The sequence below is a fragment of the Emys orbicularis genome, chromosome 3 (assembly GCF_028017835.1).
Source record: "Emys orbicularis isolate rEmyOrb1 chromosome 3, rEmyOrb1.hap1, whole genome shotgun sequence".
Taxonomy (NCBI): domain Eukaryota; kingdom Metazoa; phylum Chordata; order Testudines; family Emydidae; genus Emys; species Emys orbicularis.
Window position 1 is genome coordinate 149,940,619 of NC_088685.1, and position 20,647 is coordinate 149,961,265.

The window sequence follows — 20,647 nt, forward strand, 5'->3', positions numbered from 1 at the left end:
TTATATATTATTTTCCAGCTGTGGTAGTTATTATTTATATAGTCCCTTAGATGTACATAATGCCTTATAGTAATACAAATAAAGTCCCTGCTTTGAGGAACTTACAATCTAAGGCCCTGATCCTGCAAAGATTTAAGCATGTGTTTATCTTTACACATGTAAGTAATCTCAGTGACCTTAATTAGATTGTTTACATGTGTAAAGTTAAGCATGTAAAGTTAAACCTTTGCATGATTTGGAGCCTTAGGCCCCAGTCTAGGAAACTGATCCATACAGATGGATACATGGAGCCTAGTTGGACTGTGTTTAGTCATATTCCCGAATTTAGCATCCTATGCCTATGCTCTTTTATAAAGATCAATCGGATGATTAAAATTCAAATAAATAACTCTTAGCAATCACATAATTAAAGTAGTAACTTACTAAATAGTATTCACTTTGTGAAATGATTACTTAATTTTTAGTAAAGTATCACGATAGCATTCACTGGCAAAAATGTACTTTTGAGGTGTGAGGGAGCCATTAAGAATACACATTTGCGTTATACATTATAAGCGGATGCATCTGCATCAGGTTATACCATCTTATTTGTCCATATTAATCTATATAGTCTCTACACCACTGTTTAGCTAGTGTGCGTGTACAGGGGGATTCTCATATAGGAAAACAACTTTATCAACCCACTCTTAACTAGTAAAATCCGAGAAGTAAAAGTTCCCTCAATGACTCCATTGAGTTCTTTGTCCCTTTCTTATAAAAGTGGGGAGGCAGGAAGCCCCTAGCTGTGGCTTTCTAGACCTGCACTAACTGTATTTTAAAGTGTATTGTGACTGAAGTCTCAGCCCCATTTTATGGTTTTCCCAATTAGGATTTGCTGCCTGACGTCATGTCTGCCCGAGATTGGCTGTTCAGTTCTGACACTCAGGGCAGCTACATATTCTCTCTCTCTCTCACACGCAGAGAAACTTTAAAAAGAGTTTTTGAGCCTGCTCTGGCTTAAAGACTATTTCTTACACACACAGAGACCACTGGCAGCTCCAGCAGCCTAAACATCTGCTCCTTATTGAGAACCCCCTTCCATTGCTGTTGTTCCTCCTCCCCTTTTACTGCTGCTTAGAGCTCAGACCGTGCCCAGACCTTCCTTTCCTCTAACAATGTTTTCCTGCTCCATGGGACAACTTGTTTGCTGAAATTTCCTAACCTTTTGGGGGCGGATGGGGGAGAACTAAGTTACTCTCCTAGGAAAAAGCAAAGGCGGGTGGAAGCGGCAGCACCCCGGGGCGGTGCAGCTCGCTCGCAGGCACAGTGAGTAGTTGCACACACATACAAACTTTGGAGGAGAGGAAATCCTTGCATCGGGAGCGTTGTGGAGTTTGCTGGCTGCAGGGGCTCTTGCAATGGAAATGGCTTGGATCAGGTGGGGTTTTTTGCTCTGTGCATGTGTATTTTTGTCACCGGCGCTCGATGCCGCTGAAAAGAGCAGGCTGAGGAGAATCACATACGTACTGCGCCCCGGCCAGGCGGGCTCCCGGCTGCAGAGCTCGGCTCCTCTCGGGGGCCAGCAGCAGCAGCACACTTTTAACGTCGAGCTGAATACCCGGTACAGCACCGGCACCCTAGAGCGGACTCGCAGGATGAGCAAACCGGGAAGTCCCAGCGTGCAGCTCCGCTTGGGCTCCAGCCTGCAGCTCCATCACAAACCCGGTGGCCCCGCAGCCCCCCTCGCCAAGCCAGCCAGGCTGGCTCAGCGCTCCAAACTGCAGCAACGGGAGACCCGCAGCAACAGCAGCTCCAGCCCGCAGGTTCACCAGACGCACCCGCTGCAGGGGTAAGGCGAGCTCACCTCCCCTACTAGCCTCCTCCTCCCTCTCTCCCTCCCTCCCTCTAAGCAGCAGAGCTTCGGAGGGTCCCTTAGCGGGCTGCGGAATTAATGAAGTTATCAGGCAAATGCCTGCCTCAGACCTCCCACCAACAGTGCAGGAGGGGCGGGCAGTGGCTTTTGCGGTCACCCTGGGGGGCATCTGAAGTAAGAGTGAGATTAATCGGCCGGGGGGAGGGAGGAAGGAAACTTCACGTAGCTCAACATCAGAAACAAACAGCAAGTTCACAAAGGTGCGGGTACATACGGAGGCCGTTCATTGCCCCCAGTACAGTGTCCGCGGTAGTGATATCCCTGGGACATTCCTCATTGTTATGGTTTGATTGAGTGCTAGAAAGTGGGGAGACACCCGACGTCATTGTCCTTTCGTGCCGTGAGTTCCCCGCTCGTTTTCTGGGCTAGCCCTGCTGCAGCGGCTCTTTAAAACTGTGCCCATCGCTGCCTTTCGCCGCCTCCTCCTCGCGGCTGCTGCAAAGGCTTTGTTTGTCTTCTCCCCAGCACCTGAGCGTTGGGCTGGCAACCAGGGCAGATTTTAGCCCTGACGGAACTTTTTTTTTTTTAAAGGGGGGCGGTAATCCTTCTACCGTGGGGGTGTGTGTGTGTGTGAGAGAGAGAAGCGGGGAAGAGTCGGATCCAGGCTTTGGGGTCTAATCTTTGGGAAAGCCACAAGCAATGCAACCAGCTCCGAAATCGGTAATCTCTCTCACATGCCCCTGTAGCTGGGCGCGGGGTTGGCTCGTCCGGTCATGTGCAAAGAAAGAGCTTGTGGCCCCAGCTATAGCCACAAACCCAATTCCTTTTGTGGGGGCAGGGGAGACCCCATTAGAGGAGGTATTGAAAACAGTGAGCTTCTGTTATGATTTAGAGCTATTGTATCTTTCAAATTAGGGGGTTTCTCCTGTGGGCTTTAAACTCCATTTCTTGCCAACTCCTGAAATACATTGTAGGGAGCAGGAGTTTGTGGAGTGCCTGTCTTCAGACTCCTTCCTTCTTCCCTCCCGAGGTGTGGAACAGTATTTTCTGGAAGCAATAATGGTCCAGCTGTGAGCACTGTTGAATTACAGGGCACTTCTCTTAAAGCCCTACACCTGGGCACAGGTACCTTGTCAAGGGCTGTGTTGGATTGTTTCCTTTCTTTACTGCAGGGTGAACGTCTGTGGAGGACAGTGCTGTCATGGCTGGAGCAAAGCTCCTGGCTTCCAGAGGTGTACCAAACGTAAGTGTCTATGTGGTAACTGGGGATGTCTGGCTAGCTGGGAGGAGAGTTGGTAGCCCAAGGTGTAGCCACAGGCAGTTAACCCCAGGCAATAATTAATCATCAGGAAATACCCTGTGCCAAAGTCAGAACCTACAAATTGGGGGGTGAGGGTGTGTGGGGAAATTCAAGGCCTATGGATTATTTTTTTATTAGGCAACAAGATACTAACAAGCTCACTGAACTGATGTTTGTTGTTTGGCTAGTAAATTTGCTTGCTTATCTCTCAGTGTTTTATTTGGGTTTTAAATATTTATACACTTGTGAGAAGGTAGCAATGCTGTTATCTTAACATTTTGGATTTTCATTCCATTCTAAACCCCTGTTTCCTGGCCCTCACAACTTTCATAAAGAATGAGCATTTCTCAAATTGATTCTCTGAGCAGAGGTGAAATTTTGGGGAAAACTTTGTAAAATGTCATTCAGATGTGTTTGAGTGATCAGAGTGTGAAGGAAACCCTTGCTGTTCATGTGTTGTGACATTTGTGAGTGGAGGGGACTCAAGACCTGAATGGGGTAGAGAAGCCCCCAAACATGCAGAAGTGGGGAGTAGTGACTCTGCAGCATACACCGTCCTGGCTCCAGAGACCCATGTGAGAACCACATGGTCAAGCTCTGCAGAGGGGTGGAGCTGGAGAATGGCCATGCTGTAAGGCATCCTCCCTTGCATATCTACAGGAATTAACTGTGTAAAATAATTCTGGGTGGGTTGGTATTATTATTCCTTGCGTAAGGAACCCTTGCTGAGTAGGGCAGGATTCAGGGGTGGCTGCAAACTTCTTAGCAGATGTACTGTTACCCTGGGTCTTGGGAAGAGTTGGAGGGACTGCAGGCTCTCCACATGGGTGGCCTAGCTTCTGCTAGGTATCCTGAAAATCAAACAGACCCTGGGACATCAATCAGTTTAGCAATCAGCAGTTTTGTTTTTTGTTTTGTTTTGGTTCCCTATGTGGGATTTTCCAACATAGTGGGTAATGTGGCTCTCAGTCCTCAGTGAGGTTCTATATCTTCGACCTGTATGGAGAACTAAAAAAATTATGTAATAGAATGGGTTGTTAAAGAGAACACACAGAGCACACGGTTTCCCTTTCCAATTTCCTTTACATTGAATGCAGTCTTTCAGACTTGCATGTCCTCAAAAATGTGTGGATTGAAATAAATGTTGCTGTGTTTATTTCAACAATTAAATGTTGAAATAAACATTCAAGTAATAGATTTGATTACCTATCTATGTAAGGAAACAGAAATATTTTAATGTGATTAATTACAGGGATTGAAAAACATACCTGATACTAAGTCACTAACGTGGGTAAAAATACCCGCATCACCAAGCTCCTGCAATTTAAGACACAAAACAGTTGTTCATTGTGTACTGTATTTAATTGCAACCTGTTGACAGTCAAATATTTTCAACACATTAAAAAATTAATTTACTACATCACATTTTTCATTTTTATACCTTCTTTCTCTTCCTGGCTTCATTCTACTTCTTCTCTCTTGTATTTCCATCAGTCATTAGTGTCTCTCTCTTTTGAGCAGTTACAGTGTCCTTTTCCTCTTTCTATATCCCTTTATAGCTTTCTTTAGAATAAATTGTGTTCTGTCTTCTCTCCTATAATTTCTGCCTCTTTCACTTCTCCAAATTAGCCATTGATTTCCCCCCCTCTTTTTTCCTTTATTACTCTTTTTTTTCTAACTTTCAAATTCTTCATAAAAGTCAGTCTGACAATTAGAACCATGTGGGGCAGACCCCTGTACCCCATGTGGCATTTCACTTAAGTCAATGGTGGCCCTCTATGGGGGAGCAAGAGTTCACTCACAGCTATTGCAGGATTGGCATCTCATATTGTAATTCTGTCAGAATAGGGACCTGTCCTCTGTGAAGCACCAAGCCCACTTTTGGTTGCCATAAAATTATTAATAATCAATCTCTTCCCCTTTCCTACCCACCTACATTCTCACTTGCACCCATTCACATACAGTCTCATACCTTTCCACCCACCCTATTATACATTACCTTAGTCCATCACGTGCTGTGCTGCACATTGGGCTACCCACATTTGTCATCCTTGCCTCTCAACTGCCCTTCTCTCCAAATCTTCCCATTTCATGTTGAGGTGCTTGATGTCATTCAGAACTGTTGGTTTCCATGTTATTTGTGGTCTTCCTCTCTTTCTTCTTGCGTTTTCTGGCTTCCATTCAAGGGCGGTATTTGGTAAACATTCTTTTTCCATTCTCAGCACATGTCCCAGCCACTGATGTCTTCTTTTGTAGATTATTTGTGGGAGGGTACTTTGTCCAGTAATTTTTCTGACTTCTTCATTCGTCTTCCTATCGCTCTCTGTTATTCCCAGTATTCTCAGACATTTGTGATGAAATGCATCCAGCTTTTGCGTATCTTTCTTGGTAAGTTGCCATGTCTCACTGGTATATGTTGTGATGGTGATAACAATTGCTTTGTACTCATTCAGTTTTTTCTTGAGGGAGATGTTTTTGAGTTGCTAGATGTTTGAGTCTTCCAAATGCAGCGTTTGCCTTCCCGATTCTTCTTCTTCTTCTTCTTCCTTCCTCAGACCTAGTACCATCTTGGCTGATGGTACCTCCAAGATATGTGAAATTGTCCACGTTCTCCAGTTTCTCTTCTTCAATTTTGATTTCTGTCCCTATAGTCCCCATTAACATGATATTACATTCTTTGCATTGTATCTCAAACCTATCTTCTCCATTTCTTCTTTTACTTGGTTTGTGCATTTTTGTAGTCCATTGGCATCTTCACTGATAAGAAGGATGTCGTCAGCAAAGTCTAGATCAAATAGCCTTGAATTGTTCCATTTTAGGCCATATGTGTCACTGTCACCTTGTTTTAATCCATAGTTGATGACTAGCATAAACAGAAAAGGAGACAGGACGCACCCCTGCCTTATACCTGTCTTGATGCTGAATGGCTTACTCAATCCATTTTAATACATATGGCTTGAAAAATTTACCAGACACCTAACAGGCAGAAGATTAGTCGCTCTCTAGTCCTCCCCTCCTACTTTAGAGTCTCTGATTTTTGGCTCACCCTCACCAGTGAATATCTTCAGTGTTTGTCTCTGCTGCTACTCAGTTTCCCAAGTGACATTGACCTGGGTCTTCTGAGATTGGTTTGGTCTACACTTAAAAGTTAGGTTGACCTAGCTACGTCAGTCAGGGGTGTGAAAAAACCCACACCTCTGACCATCATATCTGTGCTGACCTAGGCCCCCAGTGTAGATGCAGCTGTGTCAATTGAATAATGCTTCCATGGATGTAGCTAACTTTGTTTGGGGCGTGGTGTTCCTACATTGAAGGAAAAAACCCTTCTGTTGGTGTAGGCTGAGCCTGTGCTATAGAGTTATGCAGGCATAGCTATGCTGACATAACTAAGCTGGTATAGTCTCCATAGTGTAGACATGGCCTAAATAGCGTTCACTTGGTTGCAACTTGGCAAAGCTATGAATAGCACCGGAGGTGCTGGAGGTGTCTGAAGATGTAGGATGATAGCACTATGTTAGCTTAGTTTTGGAAGGTTAACTCCACAGCCATAAGAGCCAGAAACCTCCTTTTTAAAAAGAAAGCTTGGATTTGCAGAAGTTGATGGCTTTCACATATAATTACTACTCCCCCTAAGTGAGTAGATTTTTTTTTTTTTTTGAGACCTGATTAATAATTTTTTTCCTACTGGAATGGCTGTGTTTGGTAGGGGACACCTTCCCACATACAGAGCCCTCTGCAGGGGTGGCTGGGCCTTTAGTGCCTCCTGTTCCAGGGGGTGGCAGTCCCTCCAGGACACCCTGCTTCTAACAGCAGCAGCTGCTGAGCTCCCCCAAGCTGCTTTAATGGCAGTACTTGGTACCCCCGTTCCCCAAAGAGTGGCAATAGGGGCACTGGAGCTGATTGTGTGCAGTCTTAGGAAGATATCACTTACACATCATGTACTGAGTGGGCAAGTGGATTTTTCAAGCTCTGGTTATAAACTACATAGTTTGGAGCTACACTGCTTGCTACATTTACAAGTTTCACCACCTCTATTGAGCTGCTTGATTTTACAATCTGTTCCTGCTTCAGGGGGTGAGTTTATGCATTCCTGTAAGTAACCAAACAGCTTTGCAGTTAATTGCCTGTGAGTAAATGTGCACCACATCCAACTTTAAGCATGGGATTTTTCTCCTGGAATGCTCAGTCTTTCCTTTTCTTTTTTTGATGTTTAAAGCATTATTTTAAAATAAATCATTTTCAAGCTTAGCAAAACTCTGCTGCTCAGCAATCGCATACTTATTGTGTAATGAGTATGGAGTTGTAAAGTTCCGCTTTAAAAGAAAACAATATCTGTTTTTAGAGCTGTTTGACAATGGGAAAATAACTTCAAACCAGCTGAGAAGATTTTGCTCAGACTCTTAAACATTCACCTTTAGATACAGACCACACATGGAAAATTTGAGCCCAAACAATAAATATTTTGGAAAGTTGTGAGCATGTGAACTGGGCTTGGCTGTAGTGGTTGTAACAAGTAAAAATGCAATAATAAGGCCCTGTCAAATTTTAAAATGTCACTCAGTTTTTATAATACATTTAATAACAGCACTTAGTATTTGTTGCAGTTTCGAAGCATTATGCAAACACAAACTATTTTAATTAATTCTCCAACATTCCTTTGAGGCAGCTAAAAAGCATTATCTCGTTTGTTAGCAGATAGGGAAATGAAGGCAGTGAGAGGGGTTAAATGTGGCCTTGGGCAAGTCACAACAACTGATTGGCAGAGCTGGAATTGGAAATTAGGAGTTCCTGGCTCCCAGCCCCATACCCATTCCATTGGGTCATGTTATTTTTCAACTGCGGTATTTGGTAATTACTAGCAAATTCCTGTCTATTGGGTACAACTTCTCTTTATAGAGTTGCCCCTTTCTTTCATTTTGTTTATGATTACAAAGGGCTTTATTTTATTTTTTTTGTACTTGGGAAATTCCAAAGATTACTCCCTGCTGTTTGCAGTGCTTGGAATCTCCCAAACAGTGCATGAGAGCACTTTAAAATTATAGCAGAAAGAGATAGGCAGAGGAGCCATTACAAATATATTATAAACAGTACACTGGTACAGCATGTTAATTTGAGCTGTTTCTTAGCATGCCCAGTGTAACTGTTGCATATCCTAATAAAAATACTGGTGCCTTGAGAAATTCTAGAATCCATTAATGGACTGGGACTCATGAATGCTGGGGGGCTGGTGGGGACAGAGTTGTTGGGTTGTAGTTGAGAAAAGGAAACAGCAGCATGTTGTTGCAAAGACGTGGGGAAGGATACCTACCAGGTCAGGCGGATGAATAATCTGTCATTAAACTTTTCCATTTTACTATTAACTATTCCTATGTTTTCCTCTCTCAGAACTAATTTACAAGTTGGTTCTTTTGAATCTGTTCTTTGGTTTTACTTTTAAGCACTTGTCTTTCAGTTACTCAAATTAACTTGGATAATTTGTTTCTACCTTAGCTAACTGTTTCCTTTGGATAAAAGTTCTGTTTTCATTTCAGATAGAAAGATGGTCCTCAACTGCAGTATTATTACTGTGTATTTATTTGCAGTAGTGCCCATTATGTGCTTTCCTTTCACACGCTTATTGATCCACGGAGAAAGAGGAAAGAGCCTGATTCTTGTATTTACATTCTGCTAGAATGCCTTATTGACCTGCCTGCCATTTTTATCAGTCAGTCCCATTGCTGTGGGAATGGGAGAGAGTTATGAGACCTCCCGTCAGCAGAAAGCGTTCAGCTGCGTCTGTCAGTTTGCCCTTTCTTTGGGGAGACAGACTGCTCACAACTCATACTAGGTGAGACTTTCTCCCCATTGTCTTTGTCCCCCGGCCCTGACTTTACCTGGCAGTAATAAACTCTAAATTATATTTTTCTATCTGTACTTTGAGGGATCAAGCAGTTTGTCCTCCTTCTATTGCAAATCAGATGCTATGTTGTGATGTGAACTGGCACTCATTACAGCAATGTGTTTAACACCTGTTAAATAGCATATTCAAATCAAATTTCTCAGGCTCTTCAGAGCATTCAAACAGTTAAATAGGTGTCTATAGAGGACTGAAAAGAAAGGCTGTCAAATCTGGGTCCTTTCTTGAGTTGGTATGAATATGCAGTGGTGTTAAGGCTTAACCACACCCATTTTTCAAATGCTATTGGGAGGAGCCTATGGGTCCAGTGTTTTCTCTGTGGGACTTCCTGGCTATTTGCTTTAAATGTTGTGCACTGTGCACTTCAAAATGCACTCTTGGGTGCAAAATCCAAAAACATGAACATTTTGAACAGAATGTGTGATGATTGCTGTGACACTTTGGGGTTCAACCCAGTCCAATAAGGGGTTGTTTTTACCATTTGCCCTGCAACTTTGGGTGCCTTCACTGCTGTGAGTCACAGCCCTGATGCCAACACCCTGGCTTCCGCTGCCCAGTTATTTTTTGCAGAGTGATCCCAAGCACTCCCAGATGGCTGCCTTCCTTCCTGTTTGGGAGAAAGCATGTTTCGCCTTGTGTTTGGTCACATACTTTACAGCATAATAGCAGCGGGTATCCATAATTCCTCACAGTGTTAATGCATACATTTCACAATATTAATCACCAATGTGTCCCCACTGGTGATAGTTGAATTACCACCTCCCCTCCTTGTTAGCTTGAGGGCTTTGTTTACTTTATATGTAATGTATCTTTAATTGTCTCTGCCTGGCATCCAGGCTGGTCAGAAAAGCAAATACACATTCCTTTGTTTAATAAGGCAGACTGTTTATGCACTACTTGCCAAACACATTTTAAGAACATAATCTAGCGCATATTTATAACTCTTTGTACACACACCTTACACATTAATGATCAGTGAGTTGTTAGTTTTTCAGTTATATATTTCATACCACCTTTTGGGTGTATATCATAACAACAGTGTGTTAGGTGTAGTATGTCAGACCTGATCAGTGCTGACAGAGTAGTGAACTCCAATGGGCGTCTGTCACAACTGAACATTAAATAAGCAACAACAAGAACATAATTTGGAGGAGGTATAGGGTACAGAGTTGCATAAGTACTTCCTAGGTTAAGATGGACTGGTTTCATAGGAAAATCTTCCTGATGTTTTGCTTGTGTAGCTTCACTTATGCCTAGAAACAAGTACCTCCTCGTGATAAAATGTTCCTTTCTCATTGGCATCATTTCATCCTTCACTTTAATTGCACATAAGAAAATAAAATTTCTTCCTTGTTAGCAAGCTTATTTAAGTAAGGAGACAGAAACATCTTTCCACATATAGATTCAGAAATTTGAGTAGCCACTTCTTGATAAAAATGAAGTAGTTTTCTTAGGCCTCTCTAGCAGGAACAGACGCTCATAATCCAGATAGATTTTTCTGTTATCTCTAGGTGGTGTTTTAGGCTGGGATTTTCAAAGATCCTAACAGTGAGGCACTCAAATCCCATTTAAATTCAGTTGTGTTTGAGCACCTAACTCCCTTAGATTCATTTGAAAATAATTCAATAGCTTTAATGATTTATTTTCTCTAATCAAATTAATGGAAGGTTCTCCAGTGCTAAATATTTCTTTCAAATATTTTTTCACAGTTGAGTTTTAAGTATTGGTTTAATTTGCACTCTGTTAAACTCTGGATTCAAAATTAAATATCCTAGCTACAAGGTTGTCCATTTATGAATTTTTATTTAACTCTACTGTGTTTAATTTATTGTCTTTCTTCCAAAATATTTTGTAGCAAAGTGAGCAAGCACTTTGGTGAGAAGGGCTAAAATGGTGTCTAAGTATTGGAGCTCTAAAACTCCATGCCACAATCCTTCTATAATTATTGGGGTTATTCTATTTCCCAACCCCCTAGGGTGCAAGTAGCATGCCCAGTGTACTGTCTCAGATGCAAGCACTGTAGGTGCTTCAGCAGCTAGCCTGTAGGCTTTAGCCCTGGTGGGTCCCAGAAACCACTCAGACACATGGCTAAGTGAAAGAGTATTTTTACTAGGGCTGGCAGGAAAAGGGAAAGGTTGCAAATACTCAGGGTACAGAGGCTTAAAGAGTTACAATTCAAAGTGAGCAATAGCGGTTACTGTTTGGGTCCCTGGGGTGGTCCAATTGAGTCAGGGCTCTTCAGGTGTAGTGCCTGGGGTGTCCTCTCCAGTCCAGTCTCTGGCCAAGCAAATAGGCGCTTGAAGGTTTCCAAGCCAGGTTCAGTTAATGTGTCTCAATGGGGCTACTTTGCACTAGTTCCCTGCCCAGCTGCTGCTGCTCCCACATAAGTCCCCCACAGACCTGTGATGTCACAGCCTGTTCTGAGTGTGGCTCTGTCCACAGATTCTGGGGCTTCTCTTCAGCTCCCTGCTGACATGCTGCTCACTCCCTAAAGATCCCAGGCACTTCCTGGTTCAGGACCTTTTTCCCTTACCTGGCCAGGGAAAGGGGAGAGGGCTGATGGGAAACATAATCCCTGCTTAGCCAGGAGGAAGGGGCTGTACAGTGGGGAGGAGGCTGATGGGAGTGTTAGTCCCCTGCTTTGCAGATCCATCACACTTTGAACTCAAAGCAACATTGATGACATCAGTGTTCTGGTCTCTTTGGCTTTTCTGTGTATTGGGGACCTGTAAGGATAGTGCATAGGGAGAGGACACTTTTGGGTCACTGCATTTGAAAACAAAAGAAGGATGTGCAGCATCTGAAAACTTAATATAATTTTGCTTGCACTTTCAAAACTCATTATATTCGTATATCATGATGCACTTAAAATGTTTTTCAAATCACGCATTTCACCTTAGTATTATATGCTTTATAAGCTATGTTGAGCACATTATTAGTCAAGCATTTCAAATATCAAAAATGCAATATGCGGCTTGTAACTGGCCTAATAAGGTGTACTTTTGCTAACATGAAATTTTCAATGCCTCTAGTTGAGTCCGCCTTTAATTTCTGATGTACTTTGGCATTTTAAGAGTATTCCATAAAGTTGCAAAGAGAAGAATCTTTGAGTATGTTATATTGTCATTATACTAGCCACACACTTATTTTTATATTGGGAGCAAAAGACTAAGAATATATAGTGAAGGCATTTGTTTTTGTCCCATTCCTAGAGGTCATGTTTACACAATCATTGAAGTCAATATAGGAATGTATCAAATGTTTTGAAATGGACCAGTTAAGAATTCCAACAATGTTGCACACTTTTATTAGATGCGTATTTAGGAAAAGAATTCCCTTTGGCCTCAGTTATAAGAAGAACAAAGTCCATGTGCAGAAAGATATAGATGGTCATAATATTTCCTCCACAAGGATTACAAGGATCATATCACTTTTCCAAAGAGTTTAGTATTGTTGGCTTTTTCTGAACTAAAAAAAAAAAAAGCTGAATGAAAAATTATTTATAGAACTATCTGCAAGATGGCTTACATTTCTTTCAGCTGATTTACAGTCAAATAATTCTCAGTTTTAATGATTTTGTAGTCCTATTAGTTATCATTCTTGCAGAAATAAAATAGTTTGTCAAATCCACTCAGTCATAATTTTTGAAAATTATTCCTATGAGAGAGACCGGTAATCAAATTGTTGTGGAAAAAAACCTGAATGGCCAGTAATTTGTAGGTGCAGTGTCTTTGCTTGCCTCCTTTGGAATAATTTTTTGAGATCTATGGATGAAAAGATCCATATAAGTGCTAAATATTGTTGATATGTGTATTTTATTTTTAATGTGTTCACAGTTAACTTGTTAATATTAAGGTCTCATCATTATTCCTGACTTCAGTCATTCTAGCAATTCAGTGTGAATGTTGTCTGAGTATGAACTGTAGGATTGGACCTAAGGGTATGTCTACACAGCAATTAAACATCTGTGGTTGGCCTAGGTCAGCTGACTTGGGCTTGCGGGGTTTGGGCTGTCGGGCTGTAAAATTGCTGTGTAGAAGTTTGGGCTCCCCCACCAGGGGGAGAGTCCCAGAGCCTGGGCTCCAGCCTTGGGCCAAACATCTACACAGCAGTTTTTAGCCTGCAGCCCAAGCCCTAGTCAGCTGACCTGGGCCAGCTGTGACCATGCTGAGGGTCTTCTATTCCAGTGTAGATGTACCCAAAGAGACTATTGACGCTTACAAAATCAGTGCAATCATAAATGTTCTTATCTCTGGCCTACCTTGTCAAAAACGTTGACCATCCTCCCTGTTCCAATTTTATAGAGACTATGCCATGGCTGTACATTCTCCACCATAATACAGTTCAGATCTTCTAGTTAACAGACAGCTGTTGGTCTGATGTCCAAATTCAGCTCTCTGTTTCAGTGATGTAAATCCAGAGTAATACCATTGAGTTCAATGCTATTACTTTGGATGTACACCATTGTACTGATAGTAATTGAAAGACTCTAATGAGTTTACACAAGTAACTAAGTTGTTCAAATAAACCTAATATTGAATTTCTAATCACACAGGGTGAAATTTGCCGCATACAGATGGCCAGCAAAAGGTCCAGTCCTTAAGACCCACTTATCCTCAAAAAGTGTTTTTTTGGTGGTTTTCTGCACAAGGGTGAATTTCACTCATGGAGAATACTGAAATATCACTTCAATATATATATACAAATATAAAAATTTATATTAATATAAAAATCAGTATCAAATTAAAAAAACAGTGCTTACCATACCCGGTTATACCACACCTGTACGAGCCTATTCTAGTATAGTGTGGAAAGGAACTTGAAACCACTGCTTCTGGAGCAGGTGAAATTGTCGCAACTCGGCTTTTTTCTCTTCTTGACCTAAAATTGATCCAGACATCTTTTCCAGATCTTACTACACTGGTATCTGAAACAATGCCACATTTATGTTGTTTTAATCTTACCTCTAGTAACTATATTTTTTTAACTTACTCTATTGTGTGCATTTTGTTTGACAATTTACTCTATTTTATATGGGAGAACATAGTGAAAAGAGATCAAAGCAGATTTTGGAAATTAATAAAGGATGGGCAATATTTCATCAAACACATGTAGACTGATACATATTGTGACAATGTGTGCAGTAATGGAGCTATTGGGAAGCCACTATTCTATTTGAATTGATGGCTGGCTATGTGCTGTTAAGAAGTACAAATTCAACGTGGATTTATCCTTTGAACAAGAAGGAAATGTTTAAGGTCTGGGCTCACTAGAAATAATACAGGACACTTAAAGTTATAAATTAAATCCATTAAATTAAAGTCATTATTTTCAATTAATTAAAAATTCAGTTTTGAGTGAAAAATATCTGAATCCACCACTCAAGAGACAAGCAAAAACCAGTTGTCTGATAGAGCTGGTCTTTAAATAAAAGTCAAGAATGTATGGAGAACTTTGAAGAGACTTTGAAGTGACTTTTGACAAAGTGTTGCTTTGTGAAAGTGATCCTAAATGCAGGTTTCACTGTATAGTTCAGTGTCTCCAGTGTAGCCTTTAATAAATTGAAGAAATAAACTTGTAAACAAAATGACATTATTAGAGAGAGAGAACTTTACAGTTCAAGTTGAAAATCAAGGGCGAAGTTTTTAAAACCCACAATTGGGGTCAGATTCTCAAAAGTGCTGAGCATCCAGCAGCTCCCATTGGAAAAAAATCTGATCACTTCATTTGGGTGCCTAAATACGAGCCGATGTCGTCTGAAAATGTGTCCCAAAATGTATGGACATTTTGGACCAAATTTAGCCCTGTGTAAACAGGCACAGATATATTTGACTTCAGTGGAGCTATACCATCTTATAGTAAGCCTGAATTTGATCCTATTTGCTCTCTTATATGAAACTTTTTTAGGTTGAAATTGTGTTTTTTTTTTCTTATTTCTTATATTAAATCTTATCTTAAGTTTCTCTGTTTACTATTTTTTACATAACATTAATAAAAGTCTCTGTAAATTCATTAAAACTCACTTAGCCCTGGTCTACACGGGGGGGGGGGGGGGGGGGGGAATCCAGCCGGTAATGAAGACATGCCCTTAGAATTTGAAGACTTTAAGTAATGTTCTCTGTTATCAATTGATCTTCAGGCAATTAAGAATAAAATAAAAACACTTCTTGAATAATATTCCTAGACAAAAATTATATTAAAATGGAATTAAAGTTGAGAGTACATCTCAGTAATTTAGGAAAAATACATTACAGGGAAGTTGGTATTATCCCAAAATCAAGTATTATAAACCGAAGCAATTCAAAGATAAAGTTAAGTTTAAAAGAAACCCAAACATGCATATATATGGAAATGTAATTAGGGCACCCAAGTAACCTTAACTCTTCCCTGTAGTGATGTCGTCCAGTAACCCCTATGATTATGATTGGGGCATTATATTGTTTGTGGTTTGAGATTAAATGTACTTTTTAAAAAGACACATTAGATTTTTTTCTTTTCCCCCTTTTGTGGTGTCACTATGGGGCAGAGTTAAGATTGTTTTGAGTGCCCCAACTGTGCAGTTCTATACCTTAAAATGTTTGGCTTTCTTTTAAGTTTAAACTTAACTCTGAATTTCCTGGGTTTATAAAACTAGGTTTTTGAGATGACCGAAACTTTCCTGTGATGTATATATTACCCTACATTACTGGTAGGTTTTTTCAGCCTTAATTCCATCTTAACATAGTTTCTGTCTAGGAATTTCCTTGGTTGTTTTGTTTAATTAAAAATTCCATGAATTAACAGTAAACAATAAATTGAAAAAGGATGTTAGCATGTGGTATTTCAAAAAATGTACATATGAAATATCAACCTTTAATTTTTAAAAATATATATTTTATAACCATATTCACCAGTATGTTCTAGCTGCTTTAGGCCACTTTGTAGTAGCATGAAGCAGCCAGAGTGAACTGGTCAATTAAGCTGCATTGCAGCACCAGAGCAGTGTAAAGCAGCTGGAGTGTATACCCTAGTTTCCCCTTCCTTAGTGGAACCGTGCGGTCAGACCTATCATTACAAAAACATTACATTAGGTGCTCATCCTCCAGCCCCCCTTTCCCCCTTTGAAATTTACAGCTCTAATCCTCCAATACTTTTGCATGTGCTTAACTTTGGAACTAACCCCATGCTTATTGTCTCCAACAGAACTGCTGTACTCATGTGCTTCTAGTTAATAAGCATGCAAATGTTTCCAGGATAGGGGCCTGAAAGTATAAGGTTTACAGAATTGAAATAGTTCTAACGACATTTATTACTGTTTTAAATAATGTGTACTACATTAATTTATTATATTAAATTAGTAAAGTAACTAAATATATAGACTAAAAATTAAAATATATTGGAATGGCAGTTTAAATGTAAGTGATTTTTATTGTAGTTGCATTTCCTTTGGTGGTGCCAGAGGGAATATATATCAATTGTTGAATTGCAAGAAAAGAGTATTTTATTGGTACTTAGAGATTATTTTATGGTGAAATATTATAGGAGTTTCAAGGCTTTCTTTCAGTTGATATCACATACTGACACTTGATAACTTTCAAAGCTCTCCTTCCCCATTCTTTAATTTTAAAAAAAATTGTTTCACATTTAGAGCATTATTCACAAGAATACTGCTTGATTAAATGTGTGATTAGAGTGAATTTCACATTGGTTTTTTTCTTTCTTTCCCTTTTGCAGAGTTATCAACTAACATTTCATGCTGAGACTTTGAAGCTTTTTGTTTATTTGTAATTGAGACCCTTTGACCTCTGTGTTGGGTGTGAGATTGAAATGATCAGGTCTGAGTGCTATAGGATCTGATACAGATGGTGTAGATATGCTTCTGTTAACCACCTATATATATATATATATATATATATATATATATATGGGGGGCTTGATTCAACACTGCATATTCCAGTTTTAAACCAGTGTAATTTTATTGATTTCTTTAAACCACTATTGTGACCTCCAAATTCTGGCTTGACCAATTCCCAGCATAATTTAAAGCAGTCATTGTATTTTATAGTGGCTTCTTACAGCCACCCATGGGCCACTCCATAACCCAGAAATAGCTGGAGTCCTGAATATTGAGGACATATGCCTTCAACACCAAAACATCCCTCTTCCCCTGCCTTCTGCAAAGCCTCATGCCAGGAGGCTACAAGGGTGCAGAGGGCAGTGTCTGGCCCTTATACCATGCAACTCTGGGAACCTCTACAGAGGAATTCCTGATTGGCTTCTGGCCCCTTTATGCCTCTAAAACCTGATTATTTATTTGTTTTGTATTTCAGTGGGACCTAGGGGGCCCAGTCATGAATCAGGGCTCCATTGTGCTGGGTGCCATACAAACACGTCATAAAAGATGGTCCCTGTACCGAAAAATTTACAATCTAAATATAAGATGAGATAATAGGTGGATACAACAAACAGATGGGGAACATAAGGTAACTATGAGACAAAACTGCTCAGATGAAAAGCATTGGTCATATAATACCAGTCCCTTACCCACAGTTGAGTTTTTGTTGGCATCGCAGCAGAGGAGTTTTAAAGAAGATTTGAAGGAGAAAAATGAGGTGACTTTGCAGCTTTTATCTCTATCTAGATAATCTTCTTTGTGGAAATTCTTGGCATACATCTGAAAGGTTTTTTGCATAGGATTCCCAAGTTTTGTTTTGTTAAACTTTAAATCAGTTTTTAAAAAAATTAAATAGAGGTTTATTTGTTTAAAAATAAACATATTACAATTAATTTTGAAATTGGCAACTTCTATTAAGGCCTAAACTTATTAAAATTATTTAAATTAAATAGAAAAAGTAATATTAAGCAGTATGTATTTGCTGCCAAGTTTTAAAGAAAGTCAGGCCACTGAACTGGTACAAGTCGCTGTCTAGGCACCTGGAATCAGAGTTTTGTGAAGTGCTAAACCGGTTTTTAGAACAGGCTGCTCTCATAGGAGCAGGCAGAATATTTTCTACATTTCAGTTTATTTAACTAGTTCAGTTAAATGTCTAGTTCATTCAAAGTTAAGAAACCAATTTGGGTGCTGATAAATCAGGAAAGCTTATTTTCCTCTTCCAATCTATGAATATAAACTATATATGAGAGGATGAGATCTACTTATCATGGGCGGTGGGTATAATAGGCCAGGGGAGGCTCAGCCTCCCCCAAGCACAGCCGCTGCTCTGGGCCCCTGTTGCGGTTTGGCGGGGGAAATTTTTGCTTTTAAATATGCCCCACACAGGTTCCAGGGCGGGTGAGAAGACGGTATGTGCTATTCAGCTTCCTGGGTTCATCAGTAATCTCCCTGGACTCCAGGGAGATTACTAATGAACCCGGGATGCTGAGTAAAACATACCACCTCCTCAGGGGCATACCTGCATGGGGCATATCAAAAGCTCAGGTTCTTCTTCCGGAAGAGAGAAGAGCTTTTTGAATTTTCCCACAGGGTGCATTGGGGTCTGCAGAAGGGGAGGCGTGGTTGTGGGGGCTCTGGCCAGCCCGGGGCTCCTCTGGCTGCAGGGAATGGGGGAGGGGGTGGAAGGGGCAGAGCCGGGGGCTAGCCTCCCCGAAGTGGGGCTCCACCCGCTGCCCATGCTACTAATTGTAAAATCTTGAAGCATATGGTGACCAGAAACAATCAGTTCAGTACACTAACTACAGATAATACTTCCTTTGTTTAGTCAATTAGTTTTAAATGTAAAATATGTTAAACTTTTTTTCTTGTATATCCAGCACATTTAAGGTAATTTTATTTAATAACAAAATTAAAATGCTCTTTTTGTGCATTTTAATTGAACGTGCATTTCATTCAAATAGAGCTTGACACAAGTTGCAAATAAAAACATTAATCTAGTAAATAAGAAATGCATCATTAACCATTTTCTAACATACTAATAAATGTATCCTGCAACTAACTGAGTTGTAGGGTCACCATTGGTCTTTCTTTCTAAATGGGCAGTTTTTCTTCTGGTAGTATCCAGGTTTTCTCTGGGACCCCCATTTTACAGATGGGGAACTGAAGCCTTTTAAATCGCCCAGGCCCCTGGGCAATTGCCCCCTTTTGATCCAACCCCCCCCCCCCCATTGGCGCCTGGCTAGCAACCTTCCTTTAGGTAAATAACTAAAAAGTACAAATTCAAAACACGATTAAACTTGATGATTTATTCCTGCTTGCTTATTTAAACCATGATTCCGTGCTGATTAGGCCTCAACTGGAGTATTGTGTCCAGTTCTGGGCACCACATTTCAAGAAAGATGTGGACAAATTGGAGAAAGTCCAGAGAAGAGCAACAAAAATGATGAAAGATTTAGAAAACATGACCTATGAGGGAAGATTGAAAAAACTGGGTTTGTTTAGTTTGGAAAAGAGATGACTGAGAGGGGACATTACAGTTTTCAAGTACATAAAAGGTTGTTACTGCCTAGGGAGGTTGTAGAATCTCCATCATTGGAGATTTTTAAGAGCAGGTTAGACAAAGACCTGTCAGGAATGGTCTAGATAATACTGTACTTAGTCCTGCCATGAGTGCAGGGGACTGGACTAGATGACCTCTCGAGGTCCTTTCCAGTCCTGTGGTTCAAATCAGTGATTTAAATCATTTTTATTTAAATTAATCCATTCTGACTGTGGTGGTATTGATCTTTGTAGTTTGCAACTAATGAGACACCCCATTGCAGTATATTTTAGAAAAATAGCAGTAATGAAAATTACTTGAATTAAAACAACTTGCTTGTATCATAATGTTGACTTCAATGAGAATTACAGGCCCCCCAAAACTGCAGAATGTGGCCCTTTGACTGTTGTGTTGTCAGTTACTATGCTTACGTACATGGCATTCTTTGTCTCTCCAGTAAATTAGGAATAAATTTGTCGGCAATCAGGTGTGCAAGATTATACAAGAAACTAATGCAAGACTTATTTCTATTTTACAGTCCTTCTCCCAGTAATGAAACTAGAGATCAGTACAGCATCATTTCTATCATGAAACTTCTGCATCCTGGGTATCCATTGGGCCTAAAAATGGGGCCGGGAGAATAATTTGATCCAGAATTGCTCTTTTCTAATGTTATGCATTGGGTATTTAGGTACTACACATTAAAATACATAGATCGATTGAGATTCTGTAAGACTGCACATGTACCTCCTTTACTGCACTGCACCAGCAGGCAACGTAGGACACCGGGCACATCAAAGCCAAAAAAGTGCTTTCTGCCTACTTTAACAGAGAATGTGTCTAGTGAGAGGAAAGTCCTGGGGAGGTAGAAAACTGAGTTGGGGGCTACTGGAAAAGTAAGATGTTTTGCACCTCCCTTTAAAAAAAAAGAAAACAGGATGAAGGGAAGCCATTTTATTTCTCCCCGGGGATTTTAAAACATAATCCAGTTGGCTGAGCTTTGGTGTGTCGTCATATTTTAACTAATAGGTAAAAACTTTATTTTATTTTTCAGATTAAACAAGTTTAAATAAAATCAAATAATAGAGTGAGCAAAAACAGTTCGTATCATCATAGGATTCACCAAGTGTAAGAGTTGTCAGACTGGCACAAGCATGTAAACAAAAAGAGAAAATGGAAAAATCTCA

General features: G+C 40.3%; 1 protein-coding gene across 1 annotated transcript in view; it reads left to right on the plus strand.

Annotated features, from left to right (window-relative positions):
* Positions 1–1,403: 1,403 nt before the first annotated feature.
* Positions 1,404–20,647, plus strand: part of LTBP1 (latent transforming growth factor beta binding protein 1) — a 320,752-nt gene continuing 301,508 nt past the window's right edge. Inside the window, 2 exon segments of the mRNA XM_065401641.1 lie at positions 1,404–1,828; positions 3,025–3,095. Coding sequence (XP_065257713.1) covers positions 1,404–1,828; positions 3,025–3,095 — 496 coding nt within the window.